Below are 25,497 nucleotides of genomic sequence, written 5' to 3'. Positions count from 1 at the left end.
CATGCAGATCACTCTAGGTAATGCCAACATGTGATGCTGAGCCTTCAGAATTGAAATCCATTAGGGAAGGAGGCAGACCAGCGATTGTAATGCCCCATACACACGTGCAGATTATCTGAAGACTTTTGTCTGCAGACTTACCTTTTCTATGTAGTGCAAGGGCCTGCCGGATTGCATACAAATTGAAAGTGTTTAGGTTTGACCTCATATTATATGGTTTTGGTAAGTCTGCAGACAAAAGTCTTCAGATAATCTGCACGTGTGTACGGGGCATTAGATTGGGGAGGAAAGGGCTACATGATGTTGAAATTCCTTCAGCCAGAAAATGAGATGGGCTCTGACTTACTGCAGCTCCAATTGCACGCTATGAGTAGCATACAATATACAGAGAAATCAGAGTAAACCAATTTCAGTACAGAAGAGGAGCCTGTATGACTGTACAAGCCTGAAGGTAAGGCTGGAGTTCAGCTTCAAGTTTAATATAAAATTTAAAGCAAAGTAATCATTACAAAATACGTTTGTTACATAAGGCTCCTGAAAAAGTAATACATGCTATTCAAATCTCCCTTGCACAAGTAAATGCTTTCAAGCTAAACCTCCGAAAGCTTCCCTGCAGAATATTTTGGTATTTAATGTACATTCTTTTTGCAGGTTTGAAGGTCAAATTTACACACTAACCAACAGTACAACTCCATGTGAAATGTTTCCACCTCAGCCATTATGAAACACCTAGCAGGAAACAGGCTTTGAAAAGAACATTTTAACATTCCATTCATAAAGACTGAGCATCTTATACCCAGTGAAGCAGAGAAATCAAATCAAAATTAATCCTTCCCAAACATAAAATCACGTATAAATGACCTATGCTACAGGTCAATAAATAACGGTTTTTCTTTTCTATGTATAGCGATTTTCAGATCAGATTAGCCAAAATGTTTATTCATTTCATTATATTCAGACAGTACTGAATTACAATCCCCCTGTAACTTGTATTATTTCAAACCATCCCGTCATACCCACCCATACCTTCCACAAAAATTTCAGGACACTTTTTCTTTTGTTTCTTTTTACTGATGGACCTTAATTTTTTTTTCATTGTACAAAAAAAAAAAAAATAAAATTAAAAAAAAAAAAAAAGGCAAAACTAAACAAGAAAATAAAGGGTGGGGGATATGAGCAGGGAGCAATAGCACCTCCCAACAATCAAGGAAGTTAGATGAAGAAAAATATATATATTAAAATAAAGGACCAAGGGAAAAGTGTAAATGGGAGATGCGATAGAGCAAAAACGTGCCCCTGTCGCTGCTAGGTTGGGATAGTTGGGCTTTCTGGATTTGGACCGTTGACATCTTTTTCTTTAGGGGAAGTGAGCAAAGGAAGTCTTCCATCATCAAGCACATATACTGTCTGTTAAGTAATGGTGAAGAGTACTGGCTTGATAAAAGGTCAGAAGTGGACAGGAATTTCTTTCTACATAGAAACTGGTGTTTTAAGTCCCTCAGTCTTCCAAAACGATAGGTTCGCTTGTGCTGGCAGGGTGGGCTGCAGCAAGTGAGGGCATAAGTACAGCTGTTCTTGGAGGCAGTGGTAGCTTTATCTTCAGGGGCTGATTGGGGCGACGAGCAGCTCGGCGCATCTCCATGTGTGAAAGGGATTTTCTTAAGCATCTACAAAAGGATAAAATAACAGACAGCAATTGATAAATCATAATACATGTTTGTAGGGCTACAGTTCTTCCTCTGACCCCTAACACCACAATAAAACAAGAATGTGCTGTCAATACATAATAACCAAGAGTAGTATTTAACCACTTGCCGACCGCCGCAAGTAGATATACTGCGGCAGTCAGCCCCTCACAGGCAAAGTGACGTATATAAACGTCACTAGCCTGTGAGGCTCTGGAGAGCGAGCGCGCACGCGCCGCCGGAGGCGCGCTCCCGCGGTCACGGACCCCCCCCCCCCGCGCGCGTGGGACCGGCGGACCCGATGTCCGCCGGTCACTCTGCGATCGTCGCTGCAGAGAGAGAAAGTCAGGCGGCTAGTGTAAACAAGCCGCCTGTCATTCTCCCCTGTGTAGAAACACTGATCATAGGACCGTTAATCATTGTTCCTACAGCTCAAGCCACAGCCAATCACAGTTAGAATCACACCCCTAGGGACACACACAGCCCCTCCCTCTCAAATAAAGTTAACCCCTTCACTACCAGTGTATTTTTACAGTAACAGTGCATATGTATAGCACTGATTACTGCAGTAATGTCACTGGTAACCCCAAAAGTGTCAAAAATGTCAGTCAAGGGTCCGATCTGTCCGCCGCAATGTCGCAGTACCGCAAAAAAACGCAGATCGCCGCCATTACGCGTTAAAAAAAAAAAACAACAAAAATGACAAAAATCTTTCCCTTTGTTAGTAAACGCGATAACTTTTGCGCAAACCAATCAAAATACGCTTTTTGCGATTTTTTTTACCAAACATATGTAGCATAAAACAAATTGGCCGAAAATGTTAAATTTTGATTTTTACATTTTTTTGGGAGGGAATTTCATATTAAAAAATGTGAAAAATATTGTTATTTTTGCAAAATTGACGCTCTTTTTTTGTTTATAGTACATGATCAAAAAAAAAAAAAAAAAAAAATCGCACAGGTGATCAAATACCACCAAAAGAAAGCTGTTTGTGGGAAAAAAAAAGGACGTCAAATTCGTTTAGGTATGGCATCGCACAAATGCGCAATTGTCCGTTAAAGTCAAGCAGTGCCGAATCGCAAAATACCCCCTGGTCAGGAAGGGGGTAAAATCTTCCGGGGCTTAAGTGGTTAAAGCCTGCATAGACAGTGCAATTTTCTTTCATGCAACCACGGGTTGCAGGAAAGAAAAATTGCCTAATTCTCCCATCAACACAGTCAGTTTTGATGGGGGAATCTCTCCCGTGGAGTTATTGTGTTTTCCTGGCAAGGGGGAGCCATCCCTGTCAGGAACACACACAGTGATTAATGCTGGCAGCTATACCTGCTGGCAAAAATCACATGAAAAATCTGACAGGCTGGTTGTACCCAAGTTTATCGAACAACTTGGGTAAATTCAGCCCTCCCATAGATGGTTTGAATCTCGGCTGGACCCTGCTGAACTGGCCGAAATTCGAACAGTCTATGACCAACTTAATTCTTTATTTTTTAACTACAGAGATTTTGCCTGTCTTTCCCTGTAATACCCATACAAGAAATTTCAGGTGTAGTTACCAGGATAAGAATAAAAAGGCAGCAATAAAACCCCTTGTCTGAAGTTTTAACACTTCCCCACTCAATTAAATTGCATTCATGTCTGTGTTACTGTTTAAGAGATTTCCCATCGCTTCCATTCCTGATAAGAAGTGAGGGGAAATTTCTCCAACAGGGACAAAGACAAAAACCAAACAGTGGTTCTATCCCTTCCCTACTTTGTCCAAATCAAAATGAGTCTGGCTGGAAATGGACTTTCATATGGAAAACATATTTAAGAAGCAAGACAGTTACCTTGTATCCTTTGTAGCCACAAACACTACAGGATTAGGGGCATCAGCAAGATTGAGTTTCTGCCTCTTAACATTGGGTTGAGTGCTGGAACGGACACCAGAGGAGAAGGAGCGGCCATTGGCAGAAAAAGGAGGTACCACTCCAACCCCAGATACCTAAAGACAAAACTATGTATATAAATGGTGTATACAGTTTATGCTATTCAAAATAAAATTACAGTGATGAAAATCTAATCAAGAAACAAACCTGAGAAAACAGGACAATCGTTTTTATTTTATTTTTTTTAAATATGCCACCTAAAAACATTGCAGAAGTAACCTTCGTACTCATAATTGTTGTTTTTGGATCCTTTGGCTTAACTGATCAGGTTTGTACATCTATGACAGTTTTTATTTTGTACATTTAAAGTTTTGAAAAATAAAGAATTTTTGACACATATCTGGTACTGAACATGTTAATTTTTGTTTAATGGCCAGCTTGCTGGCACCCTGTGGTGGGTGGCTGGCACAGGGCCTGTGGGAGCTTGCTGTCTGGCACCCTGTGTGTGGGTGGCTGGCTGCCTGGCACCCTGTCTTTGGTTGGCTGGTACAGGGCCTGTGGGTGGGTGGCTGGCACAGGGCCTGTGGGTGGGTGGCTGGCTGGTACAGGGCCTGTGGGTGGGTGGCTGGCTGGTACAGGGCCTGTGGGTGGGTGGCTGGCTGGTACAGGGCCTGTGGGTGGGTGGCTGGCTGGTACAGGGCCTGTGGGTGGGTGGCTGGCTGGTACAGGGCCTGTGGGTGGGTGGCTTGTTGGTACAGGGCCTGTGGGTGGGTGGCTGGCTTGTTGGTACAGTGAGTGCCTGTGGTTGGCTGGCTGGTACAGTGCCTGTGGATGTGAATGGGTGGGTGGCTGGCTGGCACCGGGCTGCTGTGGGTGGGTGTATGGCTGTGATACACTCTTGCGAGTCTAGTCCCGACTCCAGAAGAGGCTGCCCAAGGCGAGGGAGGTGGCCTAAGAAGGCAGAATGACGTCACAAAAATAATTGGCAATATCAGCCAGTTCCTGGGCCAATGCCGATAAAATCGGGGAAAGTGCATATCGGCCACCGATAATCCGTCTTTACCTAGTTTTTACCACTGGCTGCTAAACCTATTTTTATCTAAAAAAATGGGGAAACCACCTATTGTGGACCACCAACCCTGTTGTAGAAAATGAATGAGAGTAGTTTATGTACTCCTGTAACTGGATTATTGGATGGTACTATATAAAATTTCATGCTTGTTTTTTAATAATGCTGCTGCTAACAGGGTACACTCCTCAGTAAATGTACCCTGTTAACAGCATTGTTAGGATGAATAAACAAAGACTAAAAAAATGTCAGAAGTACTACACCTTTCCTGGAGAAAACACTGCTCTAGGCTCCTTAGTGCTAGGCACATGTACAAAACCCTTGGGGTAACCTAGACTTTTATATAAAATATGAGAAGCATTTTGTCCCTGAAAGGAAAGTGTTTAAACCCTTTTACTTCCTATCCCAGCAAGACTTAAAAGCATAACTCCACTTTTTTCGAGAAAAAAACATTCCCCTCTGTGCGATCCATGTACATTACAAGGATTTTACCACTTTGTTGCAGATTCCTACCTTTTGTTATTCTGAAGAATTTACTGTTTGTTCCTCTGAGTGGGTCTAATGGCAGTGGTTTCATAATTATCTATCAGCTGTGGCAGCTGCAAGGCTCTAATGAGGGAATCTGCTGGGTCTGCATCCCTTTCGACGTGTTCCTATCGGGAGTAGGTTACCAAAAATTACATTTTTGTTGCAAGGGATGCCAAAAATCTGAGTCTTAGGCAGATTTTTGGGAAAATTGGTGAGCCAATCACACAAGCAGGAAAGTATGTTTCTGGGGTGTGGTCAGTATACATTCTGTGTACAGAACAGCTCCAGGTGACCATATTGCATTGCATTTGCAGAAAATTACAACAGCTGCAGATTGAAAAGGAAACGTTTTTTTTAATAACATTCAATTATAATATGATTTATGTCGCAATTGTATATGCTATATTGTTTTTTTTTTTGTTATTTGCTACTTTTTCCCCCCACGAAAGTGGAGTTACCCTTTAACAATTTTTAACATCTGAGTATAGATCCACAATAAACAGCAAGTTTTGGTTTCATCCATTAGTTTATCCACATAAAACTTCTGAGCTGAAGTTGAACTCCAGGAACGGTTTCACTTAGCACCTCCTCCATTCATAGAAAATCCTGTATTACTTTTCAATTAACCTAATGCCTTCTCTCACTGGATGAGACGAAGAGGAGGGGCGAAAGATTGCAAAATTTCCACGTCCAACTAGAGAAAGCCTCCTATCTATTGAAAAAAAATAAATATGTTCTCTGGGTGGCAGAGGTACCAAGTAAGTGACTCTGTGTTTACTATACAAAAAGCAAGTGGGTTGAGCAGTGCTTTAAGGCAGTGGTCCTCAACTCCGGTCCTCGGGGCCCGCTAACAGGCCAAGTTTGCAAGATAACTAAATTACATCACAGGTGATCTCATTTGCTGCTCAGTGATTGCAGTATTCTAGTCTGCATCTCCCCAAGGTAATACTTAAAATCTGGCCTGTTAGTGGGCCCCGAGGACCGGAGTTGAGGACCACTGACTTAAGGGACCAATGCTGACTGTATGTAGCAACGGCTACTAAAGTGAATTTCTGGCAATCCAGATGCAAGAAAATCAGGATTAGTACTAACCAAGCTGGACGAATGTATATGACAAAAAAAAAAAAAAAAATCAAGCAGCTTTATTTTGTTGTCCTTCTGTACCAACAAATACTTACAGCTTCAAATGCTCTTTTTGTGGGTAACACACTCAAACTACGACTCTGAGTGAGTTGGTTGCGATTTATTGGCGTTTTTGTTCCACGTGGGGTTTTAGGCTTGAGTGGTGCTTGTGCAGCTGGAAAAAAAAAAAAAAAAAAAAAGGAGGATAGGAGCGTTAGACAAAAATACTTTAAGACAAAGTAACCTCTGTGCTATTTACAATCTATACAGTACAGCTAGTGACCTGGACAGGCAGCAACAGCCTATTCCAAACAGCTCTTTCATCAACCCAGCAGAGAGACGAATCGAGAAAAGCTGTATCTGCACAGTATCACAGTCTCTTTAAAAGCATATGAGAATAAATCCTTTCATGTATAGTACTGCATGACCCACAAGCTCAGCAAACAACCCCGTTATGGAGGAATAAAAAAGTAATGTACTCAATGAAGAACTTCAGTATATTGTTTTTGTACTTTTTATACTTACCTTATGTAATGGGGGCATCCTGTCTCCAGTTCTCCATTTTTATGAACTCTGCAATCTCAAGACCTTTTCTTGTGGATGGCTTATTGCAGGCTTCCTCTTCAGACCAGCTGTCAAACATGACCCCTGCTAGTTTCAGGAACACAGGGGCAACATTCTGACTCCAAGGTGTAAGGAGACATGCATTTCCTGGGACCCAGCACACTTCAGTGAAGTCAGAGAGGTGCACGCTGCCATTTACAGCCCCCAGCTTGATTAGAGCAAGTTGGAAGGAGAAAATGGATTGGTCATGTTGTAAAATTGAAAGTACTATTGAGCCCAACACTTTAACATGACCTAGGATATGTATGTACTGAAACTGGAGTTCTTATTTATTGCTACTAGGTGTAAGGTTCTTGTACTTACCTAGCTCTTTCACAATGGCAGCTAAGGGAGGGCGCACCAAGGGCAGGATCTTAAGTGGAGTTTTAGATGCTTTTGGTAGTCGAATAGAGCCTAGTGAAAGAAATAAATACAATTTAGCTACTGCATTGAACAGTTTTAAAGTACAACCAAAAAATTACAACCAAGCAGAAGACTATAACTTACATTCTGCCTTTATGGAGTTGGAATTGATAGGAGCATATGGTCGACGTGCAGCTCTTCTAGGTTGCAAGATATCTCTGCACATGCGTCGTGCAATACGAGTTAATTTGGTCGTCTGCAACAGGAAGGTTTGCCGATTCTTTGCCAACAGTTTAGCCCGGTTAGCACTCGTAGTATACGGCGACATGCTCTGAGCTTCGGGCCGAGAAAGGTGGCCACGAGAATGCGGCTCCTGAAACCAGAAATGACATTTTTCTGCAGGTGATACAAGCAGGTCTACTCATGCTACCTATTCAATGTTAAAGATTTTAGATCCTTGATCTATGTTTTTTCTGTACAACCCATCTAATAGTCTTTGAAAACGGTGCTCAAGTTTGTATTCTGTGTAATACCTACTACCATATTTACCACCTTTGTAACACACCATGTGGGGTAAAATTTACAGAGCCTTGAAAAAGTATTCAGACCCCTTGAAATTTTCCACATTTTGTCTGGTTACAACCAAAAACATAAATGTATTTTATTGGGATAGACCAACACAAAGTGGCACATAATTGTGAAGTGGAAGGAAAATTATAAATAGTTTAACATTTTTTAAAAATAATTATCTGAAAAGTGTGGGGTGCATTAGTATTCAGCCCCCGAGTCATGGAGAACTACCTTTCGCTGCAATTACAGCTGCAAGTCTTTTTGGGTCTCTACCAGCTTCAAGTCTTGCGACAGATTCTGAATTGGATTTAGGTGTGGACTGACTGGGCCATTCTAACACATGAATATGCTTTGATCTAAACCATTCCATTGTAGCTCTGGCTGTATGTTTAGAGTCATCCTACTGGACGGTGAACCTCTGCCACAGTCTTAAGTCTTTTGCAGATTCTAACAGGTTTTCTTCTAAGATGGGACCATCCATCTTTCCATAATTTCTGACCAGCTTCCCTGTCCCGTCTGAAGAAAAGCATTCCCACAGCATAATGCTGCCACCACCATTTCTCACGGTGTGTATGGTGTGTTCAGGGTGATGTGCAGTGTACGCTTTCCGCCACACATAGCGTTTTGCATTAAGGCCAACAATGTTATGTTTTGGCATCATCTGACCAAAGCACCTTCTTCCACGTTTGCTGTGTCCCCCACATGGCTTCTCACAAACTACAAAACTGGACCTTCTTATGGCTTTCTTTAAACAATGGCTTTCTTCTTGCAACTCTTCGATAAAGGCCAGATTTGTGGAGTGCATGACTAATAGTTGTCCTGTGGACAGATTCTCCCACCTGAGCTGTGGATCTCTGCAGCTCCTCCAGAGTTACCATGGGCCTCTTGGCTGCTTCTCTGATTATTGCTCTCATTGCCCAGCCATTTAGATAAGGTGGGCGGCCATGTCTTGGTAGGTTTGCAGTTGTGCCACACTCTTTCCATTTTTTGATGATGGATTGAACAGTACTCCATGAGATGTTCAAAGCTTGGGATATCTTTTATAACCTAACCCTGCTTTTAACTTCTCCACAACTTTACCTCTGACCTGTCTGGTGTGTTCCTTGGCCTTCAGGATACTGTTTGTTCACAAAGGTTCTCAAACAAAACCTCTGAGGGCTTTACAGAACAGCAGCATTTATAGTGAGATTGAATTACACACAGGTGGCCTTTATTTACCAATTAGGTGACTTCTGAAGGCAATTGGTTCCACTAGATTTTAGTTAGGGGTTGTAAAAGGGGGCTGAATACAAATGCACGCCACACTTTTTTCAGAGATTTATAAAAAATGTTGAAAGCCATTTATCATTTTCCTTCCACTTCCCAATGATGTCCAACTTTGCGTTGGTCTATCACAAAAAATCCCAATAAAATACATTTACATTTTTGGTTGTAACATTACCAATGTGGGGTATGTATATGCTTTCAAGGCACTGAACCAAGTAAAAATAATTTTAAAATATATATCCAAAATGTCAACCCCCTGTGTGGGGCTCTGTCATTTTTTTAAATTATTAAAATGAGGTACCCGTCCAAAATTATCCTTCAGAAGCAGCTGTGTACCTTCTTAAAATTTGTAGCAGAAAAGCAATTTTTAATCTTTAATTAACATCCCAATGACATCACCAGCAGAGTTCCTTGCATCAGTCTAGTCAGTGGGAGGGATCAGTCAGACAAGATACATAACACACACATTCTAGTTACACAGGCACATGTCCACAAACTGATTCTCAAGAAACCTGTGCTTGGCATTACTAAGGGCAGAGGGCGATGACTGATTATCAGCTTTGCATTCAGCACTCCCTGTGTAAACAATCCACAAAATCTTTCAATATATGGTGGGTGCAGATGGATGGGCAGAGGCCAACATTATTACTTAAAGTGGTTGTAAACCAACCTTTATAACTTTTACCTATAGGCAAGCCTTAAAAAGACTTCCCTATAGGTACTGTAAATATCTCCTAAACTTGCACCGTTTAGGAGATATTCACATTACATGCAGCCAATGACGTAATCAGCGCATGCGCTCTGAAGGAACGGCCGCCAGTGCCGTTCCTTCAGAGCCCTGTGCCTTGACCGGCAGCTCCCACGTGCATGCGTGGGAGTAACGTCATGCGGCTCCGGACAGTAATACAGCCGAAGTCTGCAGACCCGGAAAGAAGACGGGCAAAGATGGATGCGGCCGCCAGCGGGGACAACGTGGGCTTTGTTTGCAGGTAAGTGTCACATAATGTGCGATGCGATGCATACTAGCACATTATGCATTTACTTGCAGGGAAGAAATAAAACGAGAAAAAAAAAAAAAACGAAAGAGTTTACTTCCTCTTCTACATAGGGCTAAGTGGGAATTCAATCACCCTACACACAGACTCCAGCAGTGACTGGTCCGTCCCCAGAAAAGAAAACTGCAGATGTAAGAAAGTTCTCTGCTTTTTAAAAACTGCTAATTTGATGTGGGATGCATTTTACAAAAAGACTTACTCCAAGTACCAGTGATCTAACTACTTCCACTTGACGTAATGGGCTGCCTTTTTCATATGATTAGTTGAAGTGTGTTTGAAAAGAACTGATCATTGCGTACAGCTGTAATTGTTTATACCACTCCACTGACACTGAGTCACTGCAGCCAATGTAGTAAAAACCAAAATACTTTTTCTGACTCAGAAAATATTAATGCCGTTAGATGGCAGCCAGGCAAATGACATCTTAAAGAGAAGCCAGCAAAAGCAACCTCCAGATTTCTCTCAGGACAGGTTTCCTTTACCCGACAGAAAACATGTCAAAAAGTAATAAATAAATTCCTACAGATTACACTTGATATTTTTTAAAACCGCTCAGAGTGATCAAAATATACACATACCCCAATATTCCTAGCTGCACCTTCAAGCTGTGTTGGTGTTTTTAGCCCACCATACTTTTTCCAGTAGATCCAGCAAGATGCACAAAGGCGGCACTGCATGTTAGGAGGACCCCATGCATACCACTGTGCAGAGACTGTTGCTGTAAACGAAAAAGAGCAAGAATATATATATATATATATATATATATATAGAAGGGTACAAAGGCAGAGAAGGAAAGAAAACATGAAATCTGCCAAGAATTTAAAGTAAAAATAAATTAGGGCAGATATAAATACACACATGAATGCTGTTCGGTTTAATACATCAGTAATTTACTGATACATACAGTGTATATAATTAGTGTCAACCTCTTACAGACTCGATGAGGAAGAAGTGGCACAAGAAGCCAATCAGTTGTGCTGTAATGCTTATGTGCTAACAAGAAGTATGCCAAACTGAGGAGAGAGCAGACATATGAGCTAATCAGTCTGCTGCTACTCCTTTCACTTTGCAGCCACAGGCTAGGGACAAATCTTTTGCAGGTAGAACAGCTTCCATATATGCATTTCATATGTGTATTTAGTGTTTTTAAATATTGACTTACTGTGGCAGCTTTCACAAGTCAAACCCTTTTGGAATCCAGCTCCATTAAGTCCAGGTTTAGATCCAACAGATATAATCTGATTGGGATTCGGTTTGGTGCTAAAACCAAAAGACATGGGATTTACAGATCATACATGACACTAGAGTACGCACAGCAAATATAGAAGGATGTTTAATACTTACTAAGTTGGGATGTACACTTGCTTCAGTTTGCTGTCTGCTTCAGCTGCCTTCAGACGTTTCTAAAGAAAGATAACAAGGTCAAGATGTACTCTGCATTACCTCTCAATGTAATTACTAGAGGGGAGCATGTGGGGGTATGCCCACTTTATCATGAACTTTGGCTTCCTGTGGCATGAACACAGCAGACTAACCAGCTGCACTGAGAAGTGGTTACTAGGAAAGTCCAATGGCACAGACACACATGAAACGTGTCACCCGTCCTGTAAGGATCAATCTTAGAACTAGCTAGGAAAACAAAGTGTGCACCACTAGGCCTCTGCTTTGACATGTAAAGGAACTGCACTCTGCGAGTAAAAGACGCAGCTCTATACCACTACAGTTAATTTAGTTTGTTGGAAAATCTATTAAGACTTGGAATTAACTATAATAAATCAGTTGCTGTGTCTCATTTCCCCAGAGATATTAAAGATGAAAGCCAACTAGACACAATGGACAAGTTCTCCAATTTTACATTAACTTTTTAGCCCCAGTCTATTCTGTAATCAGCCAAATTTTACCTGTTGGATGTATCGGTCTGTAGTTTTCCACATATAGTAGAACTGAACAATACTAGCCAAAGACTTCCAGGGTAGCTAAAAAAAAAAAAAGGGGGGGGGGGGAGGAGAAAATAATTTCAGCATTATAAATAAAAATAATAATTTCTAAATCAAAATTTTTAACAATGGAAGTTAGCAGAATTGCTATAGAATACAAGTATCTCCAACATGTAACAAGTGTTACTTCCAAGGAGAGGTGGTATGCTTTATGGCCATCAAATCAGGAACGTGAATAGCCCAAGCATGAAGGACATGCAGGGCATGTTAAAAGGAAAGTAAACTATTTTTCTGGTGAACACAATTAGCCCTCGTTCTCGGTAAATGCAGCTTTGAAATTGTGCAACTTCATCTGAAATTGTTCAATTTCAAAGCCGCATGTCAGTGCGACTTCAGGCGCAACTTAGAAGACACCTGTGCGGCTTCACCGATGTCTATCCAAGTCACACCTGAAATAGTCAAAAGTAGTGCAGGAGACACTTCTTCAAATTGATGCAGCACCGCAAAGTCAGCATTGCACCGATTTGAGCAGTGCCATTGCCGCCAATAGGTTGCAACTTGTCAATTCGCTTGACATTTCACTCCAGTGTGAACAGGGGCTCAAATTGTTTAGCTAAAAGTAAACTGTGCTGTGACCTTTGAATTACTTGCTCTATAATAACTGTTTTTTTATCACATATAAAGATGTGAAAGTCTAACCACTAGAAGGAGTTCTTTGACTCTACTTAATTAAGTTTTAAGCCCCACAAGGACTGCACTCATTTAATGAGACAGCTGACTAAAGCTGGCTATAGATGGTACAAAAGGTGTCCGGTTCAGTAGAAACTGGGCAAATTTCAATCCATGTGTGGCTGTCCCTGTTCCACAGAAGTTGATTGGTTATGTTGGAAAACTGGCTGCAGATACTGATAAGTGTATTCTGACAGCAGAGGGCTCACTGTCAGATCCCAGTGTCCCAGCAAGGGGTATTTCTTTATCCACTTCACTCATGTGGATAGAGGAATCTGTTTTTTTGTTTGTTCATCTATGGCCAGTTTAAGACTAATGCCCCATACACACGTGCAGATTATCTGAAGACTTTTGTCTGCAGACTTACCTTTTCTATGTAGTGCAAGGGCCTGCCGGATTGCATACAAATTGAAAGTGTTTAGGTTTGACCTCATATTATATGGTTTTGGCAAGTCTGCAGACAAAAGTCTTCAGATAATCTGCACGTGTGTGTACGGGGCATTAGAACCAGTTATGTGGCATTGCAGAAGTGAGGCTGCATATGTAAATTTGCAAATATAGCTGCGTTATGTCCTATATAATTGCAAGTTATACATAGACAAAGGTTTTTATACCATTAAAACAAAGATAACCTTATCTACTGTATATCAAGCTAATCTTTAACATTTATATCTAAAATAACTGAACTATACATTCCCTTTACACTGCTTTGAATATATAGGGCTTTTCATTTAAATTATTTATATTGATTGTTGGTGCAACTTTAATAAAAATTAGGAGAATTTATCAAAACTGGAGCGGTCAGAATCTTAAAGTGTTACTAAAGTCAGATTTTTTTTCTTAATTAAAACAACAAACATGTTACACTTACCTGCTCTGTGTAGTGGTATTGCACAGAGGGGCCCTGATCCTCCTCTTCTGGGGTCCCGCCGGCGATCTTGGCTCCTTTATTTTGTTCACCATAGCCTGCCGATTGATATAGGGAGAAACGTGGTCTGCGCACTCCTGACCTGTGTGTCTATGGAGCCACGCTCCATAGATTTACACAGCGGGACTTAGGCCCACCCCTACTTCCTCTTCACTGCATTTGATTGACAGCAAGAGCCAATGGCTCCTGCTGCTTCTTGAATGCTGTGTGAAGAGGAAGAGGAGAATAGATGTAGCTGTGCACAATGCTACTCTCTTCTCCCCTCTCTTACTCTTTACACAGCGGAGGAGGGGGGCACAGGGAAATTTAAAACGTTTTTTACCTTAATGCAAGCAATGCATTAGGGCAAAAAAAGTTTTTAGTTTTAGCAACATCAGCTTCTGCCTTTCATTTGCAAAGCTTAACTGAACAAGCCAAGAATAAAAGCTGATTGGTTGATATGCACAGCTGCTCCAGTTTTTACATAGTTCCCTAATGTTTTTTTAAATCAGTGATCAAAGAGGATACCACCATTTACAGGACAAAGCAACGTTATTTATGCACACTACTCTGCTTTTTAAGTTTCAATAAAAATTGGGCACTGCGTGCGGCGTGTGTTCCCTTCACCACTGCAGAAATCACTCGATAGAAAAGTCAGATTTTTTTCCTCTCCAAGTAGTTTAGTTAATAGAGCGTTGCTTGCTTTATGCAGGGTATACACACAGATTTTTTTTCATTAAAAAAAAAAAAAAAAAAAAAAAAAAAAACAAAGATCCCCCGCAAGCGATGTGGCTGCAGGGACCTCCCCATCAAAATACACAGATCATCGCTGCAGCCATTGGCTGCAAGCACTGATCGTGTCCTGTTTTTCCAGCAGGACTGTTCAACAAAAGCGTTTCGTTAGACCAGCTTCTGTTGAACAAAGGGGGCTAACACACAGATCGATATTTATCTGGTTCCTGCTGAATTTTGATAGGTGTATACCCAGGTTTAGAGTCCCAAACCAAGTAAAGCAGAAAGCACATTTGTAAAGCCCAATTCTTCATAAACGTGTCTAAAGATTTTTTTTTTTTTCCAAAAGCAGCGTATGACTAAGACTATATTGCTACTTTACAAATCGCCCCAAAGAGTGACAATGTTTATCTATTTTCTATGTACCTTGTCCCTCGATTTGTCACTGTTTACAAAGCTATGTAGCGGATTTAACATCGAATAAGACTCATGTTGCTGAAAACTACAATTATTTCTCTAAAGATATTACTAGTGCATTTGGATACCTGCTGACTTCTACATAAACATTGAGGTACTTAATCATTTAAATCAACCCCATACTTTAACTTTGTGATTGTGTCACCCCTTGGCGTATTCATGGATGGTGGAGAAAGAAAAAAAGACTAAAATGAAGGGTTTTTGTTTAGGCTTGGTGCTTGATTTCTTTTAAAGTAAGCATCCTTTAACCACTTAAGCCCCGGAGGATTTGGCACTGCGTGATTTTAAAGGACAATTGCCCGGTCGTGCGACGCTGTACCCAAATGAAATTGACGTCCTTATTTTCCCACAAACAGAGCTTTCTTTTGGTAGTATTTGATCACCTGTGCAATTTTTACTTTTTGCGCTATAAACAAAAAAAAGAGCGACAATTTTGAAAAAATTAACAATATTTTTCACATTTTTTTTTTATAGGAAATTCCCCAAAAAAAATGTAAAAATCAAACTAACATTTTAGGCCAATTTGTTTTCTGCTACATATGTTTGGTTATAAAAAAAAAAAAAAAAAAAAAAAAAAAAAAAAAAAAAAAATTGCAATAAGCGTATTTTGATTGGTTTGCGCAAAAGTTATTGCGTTTACTAAGGGAAAGATTGTTGTCATTTTTATTTATTTTTTAACGAGTAATGGCGGCAATGTGCGATTTTTTTTTTGCGGGACTGCGACCTTGCAGGGAACAGATCAGACCCTTGACTGACATTTTTGACACTTTTGGGGGTACCAGTGACATTACTACAGTAATCAGTGCTATACATATGCACTGTTACTATGACACTGGCAGGGAAGGGGTTAACTTTATTAGAGAGCAAGTGGTTAAGTGTGTCCCTAGGGGCATGCTTCTAACTGTAAAGGGGCGAGGTTTTTGATGTAACCACAGAGACATACAATCCTACATGGCAGGATCGTATGATCTCTGCTGTTACATCAGGGAGAATGAAAGGCAGCTTTGTTTACATTAGCCGCCTGCCTTTCTCCCTCTCCAGCGGGAGATCGCGAGTGACCGGCGGACATCGGACCCCGTCGGTCACTCGCGCGGGGATGCCCATGAACGAGCAGGGGTGGGAGCTCGCCCCATATTGGCTCGAGGGCGAGTGACGTACCCATATGTCACTTTGCCTGCACGGGGCTGACCGCCGCAGAATATGTACTTGCGGCGGTCAGCAAGAGGTTAATAATGAAAACCAAAATATTACAAAAAGCAGAGGGCTACTACAGAACACAACTTAGAGAAATAAAACAGAATAAAATCTGACTTACAAAGTCTTGTCGGATGTCATTAAAATCCTTTCCATATTTCTCCAATGCCTCTTCAAACAACATGGCCTCTGATGCAGACCACTCTTCCATTTCATCCCTGCACAAAACTGGACCACCCTGAGGGACAAGTGTCGACATGGCACGAGCAAGATCATAACCATTCCTCTGTAGGGTATCCATTGCATGGAACTATAGGAAAAAAAAAAAAAAAATACATGTCTGAGCTTTTTTCTTCTTTTTTTAAATAGATAATACACTACAAAATATTGAATGTGATCACTTTGTAGCTTTAAACAACCCACAAATATTCTGTCATAGAAAGACTAAGGAGAAATGATTCATACCAATGTAATGTCACGAGAAGCAGCTGCTGCGCTCATGTGTAAGCTTGGTTGTCTGATTGAGCTGCTACAGTCCAACGCTCTCGCAAATGTGCCAACAGCCCTACAGATAAAAAGAATGACAATGAGGGGCAGAAAAAAAAAAAAAAAAAATCTTCTATAAACCCTTAAAGTGGAAGAAATGCCTAACACTATCTTTTGTTAAAAATTTTTTAACAAAAAGATCTGTGTACTTACCCATTTTTAAAACTTCTCCGGTGCAGTCACCTGATCCCGCAGTCCTGGCTACCCTGTGTCAGCAAGCGGTGACTGCAGGACATAGGAGACAGTGCTGACAATGGCTGGGCCATGGGAGCCTATGGGTGATGTAACATCTTCCAGAATTTCCAGCCATTGTCAAGCACTCCCCGTGCCAGAGCTGCTGGATCACATTACTGGAACACAGCAGATTAAAAATAGGCAAATAAACATTTTTTCATACTGGTTAGGAAGGATAGGTAGAAGGCGGGGGGGGGGGGGGGGGAATGGAACAGTTTTAAGAATAGTTAGACTTCTTCCACTTTAACTTCATTGACAGTTTGAAGTGGTCCATAAAGCCATGACAGGGAAAACAAGCAATATAGCTGCCCTGTCTCAGTTTCTGGATGAGATAAAATGTTACCTGGCAACCACAAGAAACTGGTCTATTTGTCTATCTGTTAGAGGATTCTCAGGATCCCAAACTTTCATCTCCATTTTCTGTTGGTTTCGGTTATCAGATTCACCTATACAGGAAAACAAACATAATAAGGAAATCTTAAAGTGCTGGAAAAAAATGGGATTTTTGACTTACCATAAAATCCATTTCTCGGATGTTTGACAGACACAGCTCCTCATCTTCATGATAATATGGGTTATATTGTCCCCTACAGGAGTAGGACACTAGGCAGACAAAAACTTGAGTACGCCTATAGGGCAGTCCCGGAGAGTATACTCCAACTCTCTGCTAGTTCAGTTTTGTAACAAGCAGTGTCAGAAGAGAAAAAACCCAACTCTATAAATGGGCAGGTACGCGGGTACCAGGAAACGCGGAGCTCAACAACTGGAGCTCAGTTGTCAAAAATCATCTAAACAGCAGCCTGCAAAACGTTGCGACCGAAGGAAGCATCGGCAGGTGCCAACACATCCACCTTAAAAAAACTTTCTATCCATCAGCACCTGGCTTTCAACAGCCAAGCCGTCAAATGCAGCGACTGTAAAGCAGGATGGAAGATTGGCGCTTGGGACAGCAGATCTTCCCTGACAGGAAGTTTCCAAGGGGCATCGGCGACCAGCCATACCAGATCAGGGTACCAAGACCGGCGAGGCCAGTCTGGAGCCATTAGGATGACCGGAATCCCCTCTGCCTCGATCCTGCACAGGAGTCTCGGCAGAAGCTTGAGGAAGAAAGACGTAAATCAGACGATACCGACTCCAAGGAGCCACTAATGTGTCTGTGGCGTCGGCCAGAGGATTTCGAGACCATGCCACCAACCTCTGCACTTTTCTGTTGAGGCGAGAGGCCCACAGATCCACCTCGGGAGTACCCTACCGGAGACACAACTGATGAAACACCTCCGGACGAAGTTACTACTCCCCCTGGTCCAACGCCTGCCAACTGAGGTAATCCACCTGCAAATTTTCCATCCCTAGAATGTGTATAGCAGAGAGGGCTGAAACGATTTGTTCTGCTCACCTGAGGATGCCTGCTACTTCCCAAGCCGCCAGGAGACTTCTCGTTCCCCCCTTAGTAATTGACAAAGTCGTGGCATTGTCTGATTGAATCCGTACCGGACTCCCCTGGAGACGGACTTGTCTATGAGCCAAAGTCTGATCGCTCGGAGCTCCAGTACATTGATAAGTAGCTTGGACTCTCCCCGAGCACACTTTGTGCCGTAGACGACTCCTCACCCGGACAGGCTGGTGTCCGTGGTAATGACCATCCAGTACAGGGGAAGAAATAATTTTCCCTGACGAAGTGCCAGAGAATTAAGCCACCAAACCAAGGACCCCCTCCTACTCCAGCTCAATAGGATCAGATTGTCTAGAGATGGAGGATCCTTATTCCATTTCACCAGAATCTACTTTTACAGAGTTCTCATGTGGAACTGTGCAAACGGAACCGCCTCGAAGGTAGAAACCATCAGGCCCAGCACCCGCATGCAAGTCCGAAGAGATGACTGTCTGCTGGGCAGCAGAAGCTGAATTGCTTTCTGCACGTTCTGAAGCTTTTCCAGAGGAAGAACCACTCTGGCTGAGGCCAAGTCCAGCGTTTGACCCAGATAGTCCAGGCTTGTGGACGGAACCAGAGCAGATTTCTGAAGATTCAGAATCCAACAGAATTCCCTCAGTTCGCAGAGTTATCTTCAAGTTAGCCAACAGAGCAGTCGAAGACTGCTCGCAAAAGCAGATCATCCAGATACCTCAGTACTGCTATCCCCCGCCGACACAGTAATGCTAGCACCGGGGCCAATATCTTTGTGAAAACCCGAGGAGCGGAGGCGAGACCAAAGAATAACACCACAAACTGATAATGCTCCTCACCCACGGCAAAGCGGAGGAAACGCTGGTGGGCGGCACATATCGGAAAGGGAAGGTAGGTGACCTTGATGTCGATGGAGGCAAGGAAATCGCCCTGATGAAGGGACGCCACAACCGTGCAAATGGATTCCATTCAGGAACTTCTGTACCTGTACAAAGCAGTTTAGCGCCTTGAGGTCCAGAATTGACTGCACCTTGCCTTCCTTCCTGAGAACTGTAAAAAGGTTTGAGTAAAAACCTAATAAAGGTTTTGATGTAGGAACCGGAACTAACACCCCTTGAAGTAACAAGTCTTGCACTGCTCCATAGAGATCCCCTAAGCGATCTGGGGATAAGTGCAGGTTGGAAGGGAAGACCCTTTCCGGAGCATATGATCGAAACTCGATCTTGTAGCCGGAGCGAATTACTTTGTGGACCCACTTGTCCTGGATCAGGGAGGTCCATGGATCCAGTAACCAGCAAAGACGTCCCTCCACCCCAGATACGGGTGAGGGCGCCCCTTTATGCGGAGGAAGACTTGTCTGCAGGTCTGGCAGAACCCGCTTGTGGCTTGCCAGATCAAGACCTCTTAGAACACCACGCTGAGGACCTGAAGGGCTTAGATCCCTTGTCTTGAGACCCTGAGGGAGGAAAAGGCCGCTTGTGAGCCAAAAAGAAAGGCCCCTGTCTGTGACGGAACTCCTTACCCTTGGGAGCCTGAGGAAGAAGAGTACTCTTTCCCCCTGTGAGGCCTTTGATGATGTCATCCAAGGAAGCTCCAAACAGGCGATTCCCCCATTAATGGAAGATCGGATAAGGCCTTCTTAGACGTCTGGTCCACAGTCCAGCATTTCAGCCAGATAATACACCGCTGAGAGAGACCATCTAGAAATCAAGGGAGCAGCAACCAAAGAGGCGTCACAGACCAAAAGTAGCCCTTGGACCAACTGATCCGCCAGCTCCACAAAGGCAGGGGGGAACTGTACGCCCTCCAGGTCCCGGCATAGAAGTTGTGCCCACTCCGTCACAGCTTTCGACACCAGGGCAATAGTAAATACCAGTCTAAGGGCCGAACCAGCCACAGTGGACACATGGCAGGTCAAGGCCTCCGACCTCCTATCATTTGGGTCTGTGAAGACTGGGGACTCTTCAGCCAGGTTGACAGTGGCTTTATTCAACCTGGAAACCAGGGAGTCCTCTATAGGAGGAACCATCCAGATTTTTAATGAGGGAATCCTCATAGGGGTACCACATTGCAAAACGCTTAGAGATCGCTATTTTGTGACAATACTGTCAAAAGGAGGCAGGAAAGGGGAACACCTTTGCCACTTTTGAAGGACCTGTGGGTGCCAAAGGTGACCCGCGCCTACGATGTTGCATTAGACACATTCTCCACCTTTAATACAATCAGTGCATCCACTAGCGCCTTTTCATGTGTGACTAGGAAGAGGAACACTAGCAGAGGAATCATCTTCACTATCTGAGCACGCAGGGTGCAGGGATGCAGACCCTGAAGGGTAACTCGAATCTGTGGCGGCCTGATCAGATTCTGGATCAGATGAGACAGAGGAAACAGGTGAAGGCGGGGGGACGCTTCTTGCTTGCCTGAGAGAGGGAGAGAAGACCCCACAAAAGGACTCGCCACCAACGGCCAGGTACTTACACAGCCTGAACTAAATGCACAGCATGTGGCAATCAGGAAGAGGAATATCCATGGATCAGCACTAGAGGCAGAGGAAGGGCTCCCACTGCCGAATCACTGCCCATCCGACTCCAAAAACATAGCTGCTGCTATTTTCAATGGGAAACCATAGGAAAATGAGCACCGATGTGTAGTTTAAAAGGCTACAAGAAAATAGCAGCTCCTGGGGGCCCCCAGCAGCACCAAAAATGATCCCAACGGGAAGGGGGGCCCTGCAGGGGCACCCACCAGTCCCACCCCCGAAGAACAATCATTCGGTCGACGACGGCGTGCTCCCACATCACCAGTGCAACACCCCAAACCAACCTAAAAAAGGTATGTAGATCTTACTGGAATCAAATAGTAAAAAGGACTTGGAAAAAAAAAAAAAATATTCCATTTAAAAGGAAAAAATTGCCAGGACCAGAGATCCCAGCAAGGAACTAGGTCCTTACTCCTGACTAGGCAGAAAAAGACTAAAAACCTATAGCAGGAGGTTGAGAGTAGATCCCCTTGGACTGCCCCATAGGCAGTCAAGTTTTTGTCTACCTCTAGTCCTACTCCTGTAGGGGGCAGTATAACGCATATAGTCATGAAGATGAGCAGCTGTATCTGTCAATGAACGAAAGAGAAAATAGGAATGTTACTTTTGCCAAAGGAAAAATGGAATTAGAAAAAGGGGGGCTAGGTTGTATATAAACAAACATAAAAACATCCCAAGATAAATGTACGGGTTGCAACAGCAGTCTCATTGCATTCACTCACCTTCAGCTAGCTGGTCAGGAATTTCTGCCTGATATTTGGAACCAACTCTGATCTCTCCTTGATCAGCCAACAGAGTTTTCTGCACTGGGTCAAACACCAGCGAGTAAAAAAAACAATCCTAAAGAAAACAGTGAATGAGGACAATGGTTAAGGTGACTAACAGAATACGAGAATGCTGCAAAAAGAACTGAACAGAAAAAGCTTACCTCTTTCTCCAAATACTGGCTTAGAATATCTGTCTCATTCAGAAGAGTTACACTGCATTTGCCCCTGTACAGAAGATAGCAGGCATATAACAAAAAGTCTTCCAAGGGTAGTTGATTATTAAAAGATCTAGGGATTATGGAACAACCTAAACCTTCCATATGCAACAATTACCTTATCCCTCAGCCCCTTTTCCAGCAGACATCTCCAATTTTACAGTTAAATCTTAAAGCGGAACTAAACTCTCCTACGGTGCATCCGGAAAGTATTCACAGCGATTTGTTTTTTCCACATCGTTATGTTACAGCCTTGTTCGAAAATGGATCCAATTAATTTTTTCCCTCAAAATTCTACAAACAATACCCCATAATGTCAACGTAAAAAGTTTGAAATCTTTGCAAATTTTTTTTTTTTTTTAATAAATCACACGTACATAAGCAAAGCATTCACAGACTTTGCCATGACACTCAAAACTGAGGTGCATCCTGTTCCCACTGATCATCCTTAAGATGTTTCTACAACTTGGAGTCCACTTGTGGTAAATTCAGTTGATTGGACATGATTTGAAAAAGGCACACACCTGTCTATATAAGGTCCTACAGTTAACAGTGCATGTCAGAGCACAAACCAAGCCATGATGTCCAAGGAATTGTCTGTAGACCTCCGAGACAGGATTGTATTGAGGCATAAATCTGGGGAAGGGTGCAGAAGAATTTCTGCAGCATTGAATGTCCCAGTGAGCACTGTGGCCTTAATCATCCGTAAATGGAAGACGTTTTGAACCACCAGTACTCTTCCTAGAGCGGGCGCCCCCCGGCCAAACTGAGCAATCGGGGGAGAAGGGCCTTAGTCAGAGGTGACAAAGAACCTGATCATCACTTTGACAGCGCTCCAGCATTTCTCTGTGGAATGAGAACCACCATCTCTGCAGTACTCAATTAATAAGGCCTGTAAGGTAGAGTGGCCAGACCAAAGCCACTCCTCAGTAAAAGGCACATGACAGCCTGCCTGGAGTTTGCCAAAGGGCACCTGAAGGACTCTCAGACCATGAGAAATAAAATTGTCTTGTCTGATGAAACAAAAAGATTGAACTCTTTGGCCTGAATAGCAAGCGTCATGACTGGAGGAAACCAGGCGCTCATCACCTGGCCAATACCATCCCTACAGTGAAGCATGATGGTGGCAGTATCATGCTGTGGGGATGTTTTTCAGCAGCAGGAACTGGGAGACTAGTCCAGATAGAGGGGAAGATGAATGCAGCAATGTATAGAGACATCCTTGAGGAAATCTTGCTCCAGAGTGCTCTGGACGTCAGACTGAAGAAAAGGTTAATCTACCAACAGGACAACAACCCAAAGCACACAGCCAAGATAACAAAGTGGCTACGGGACAACTCTATGAATGTCCTTGAGTGGCCCAGACTTGAACCCGATTAAACATCTCAGGAGAGATCTGAAAATGGCTGTGCACCGACGCTCCCTTTCCAAACTGATAAAGATTGAGAAATCCTGCAAAGAAAGATTGAGAAATCCTGCAAAGAAGAATGGAAGAAACTGTCCAAAAATAGGTGTGCCAAGCTTGTAGCATCACACTCAAAAATACTTGAGGCTGTAATTGGTGCCAAGGTGCTTCAACAAAGTATTGAGCAAAGACTGCAAATACTTATGTACATTGGATTTCTATTTTTATTTTTAATAAATTTTCAAAAAGAGTTCAAACAAACTTCTTTCATGTTGTCATTATGGGGTAGTGTTTGCAGAATTTTGGGGAAAATAATGAATTTAATCCATTTTGGAATAAGACTGTAACATAACAAAATGGGGTAAAAGTGAAGCGCTGTGAATACTTTCCGGATGCACTTTATGTCTTACAGCCATGGATGGTCTCCATTTAAATCTGCAGTTATGGTGCTGCACACAAGATCAACTATGACACCAGCCATTTAAAGGTTTGAAACTTTGGTGGCGACATAACACTGGCAACTGTGACAATTATCTTGAGAGGCATGCCTTGGGAAACCAATAAAATTAGTGGATTTCATTCCATTTTATTGTAGCATACAGATGTAACAAAAGCACTTTGCAATCAGTGAATACATCTGCTACAAGTATGCAGAGAAAAAAAAAAAAAAAAAGATCAGTTAATTTGGCTTTACCTGATATGTGTTGCTGGCAGAGATTCAAACTGTCGGGAAAGAAAAAGTTCTCGATGTTTCAGTTGGTGCCTTTGTTGTTCAACAATAGATGGCTGCTTGGACTCTTCCTCAAATTCTCCTGTATAAAGACAAATAAGTGTGATAAACAGAAAAATGCTTGACAGTTATTCACTTTGTAAAATTATTTGTATGAAATTAATGGGATCTTCATAACTGGAGGGCCTTAAAGTGCCCACATCATTAAAAAAAAAAAAAAAACCTAGTTGATCCTGCTGTTCATGTCCCCAATTCAGCAAAAGAGATTTTGCAGCAGTGGCGGCAGCTCTGCACATGCTCACTTTTGAGTTTCCATGCTGAGCATTTCCTCCCTATCACATTTGAGCAGCCCATGTGACTATAGAGCCACACATGTGGGCGTACAGTGTGGTAAAGGATAGCCCACTCCATATGTCCACCTCTATGTCCACTAATCAGCTAAACACAATGGGTGCAGGATATTACATATAGATTAATGAGGGCTTCATCTCCCTCTTAATCTAAGACATAGGCTGGAGAGGCAAGACACAGCCTGTGGCTGGCAGAAATCAACCCACACAATGTTTTTTAAAAATAATAATAATTGATTTTAAATATATATTTGTATGACAATTTACAACAGTTTATTTTTATTGATATTTATTTTCACTCTGTATTCTAAAGGATGGTATTTTGAACATGTGACCAGCAGCAGAGTACTGGAAGCTCCTGCTTATGTTTCCCTGCAGACAAGCTGAAAAAGATCTGGATCATGTTATAGCTGTATATCGTTCAGGAAAAAGGTTCTTAGATTATTATTTTTTGTTTTTTTATTAACCACTTGACTGACCTTCGGAAGATTTACCTGACTTCATAACCAGGCCATTTTTTGCGATACGGCACTGCGTTACTTTAACTGACAAAGTTAAGTTTGATCAGTTAATCTATTCCCAAGGATCGCAACAAAGATTCTAAAGTCATGTTTCAGTTCTTTTCCAAGGTCTAGACACATCTACTGTTTACATTGCAGGCTGTCAGGCTGCCATGATCTGCCCTCTGTTAGACTTCCAGTACGAAATAGAAATACATTTTTCCTATTACAGGTCAAGAATTGTGAACTTTGAGGCCTCAAATGACCTTGTTACAAATTCATTCAAAAGCCCTTCAGTTTGAAACACACATTGCGTCCATTGTTGAAATTGTTTTATTTACATGAACTTTGAGATGAGAAGCTATGTCATTTGCCCCAAAAGGAAATTGTGTTTGGTAAACTTTGAATATAATGCTCTGGAAAGGCAGGCAACTAAATTGCTTATCCCAGGTGGAACAGCCTTGGGGGGAGGGGGGGGGGAAGGTTTACATACAACGGACCTCAAAGGATAAAAAGCCATTTTTCCCCTGGTCATGAAAAGAGAGAAACCAGAGGGATCATAAAACATTATGTTCTGGCCATGAGATGTTTTATCACACAATGGCCAAAACTCGAATTCAGGATCACACCTGTGTTCACCCATTCACTAGTAAATAAACTATTGTTTCCACCCTGAGAAGTCAAACAAAACGGAAAACAGCCTG

At 42.3% G+C, this 25,497-nt stretch overlaps 1 protein-coding gene across 1 annotated transcript in view; it reads right to left on the bottom strand.

Annotated features, from left to right (window-relative positions):
- Positions 1-1,106: 1,106 nt before the first annotated feature.
- The window catches only part of MTA2 (metastasis associated 1 family member 2), a 58,306-nt gene continuing 33,915 nt past the window's right edge, over positions 1,107-25,497 (bottom strand). The window contains exons 4-18 of the mRNA XM_082270325.1: positions 23,908-24,025; positions 21,755-21,818; positions 21,549-21,666; positions 17,226-17,328; positions 16,568-16,667; positions 16,224-16,412; positions 12,028-12,102; positions 11,471-11,529; positions 11,289-11,386; positions 10,705-10,844; positions 7,380-7,608; positions 7,197-7,286; positions 6,326-6,444; positions 3,512-3,666; positions 1,107-1,667 (exon numbers count right to left, since the gene is read on the bottom strand). Of these exons, the coding sequence (XP_082126451.1) occupies positions 1,499-1,667; positions 3,512-3,666; positions 6,326-6,444; positions 7,197-7,286; positions 7,380-7,608; positions 10,705-10,844; positions 11,289-11,386; positions 11,471-11,529; positions 12,028-12,102; positions 16,224-16,412; positions 16,568-16,667; positions 17,226-17,328; positions 21,549-21,666; positions 21,755-21,818; positions 23,908-24,025 (1,826 nt within the window). The 3' untranslated portion in view covers positions 1,107-1,498. The remainder of the gene's footprint in view (positions 1,668-3,511; positions 3,667-6,325; positions 6,445-7,196; positions 7,287-7,379; positions 7,609-10,704; positions 10,845-11,288; positions 11,387-11,470; positions 11,530-12,027; positions 12,103-16,223; positions 16,413-16,567; positions 16,668-17,225; positions 17,329-21,548; positions 21,667-21,754; positions 21,819-23,907; positions 24,026-25,497) is intronic.

Source organism: Pelophylax lessonae (assembly GCF_965119305.1).
Source record: "Pelophylax lessonae genome assembly, chromosome: 10".
NCBI classification, from domain to species: Eukaryota; Metazoa; Chordata; class Amphibia; order Anura; family Ranidae; genus Pelophylax; species Pelophylax lessonae.
Note: the sequence above shows the minus strand (reverse complement) of the source record. Positions and strands in the feature narration are given on the sequence as shown.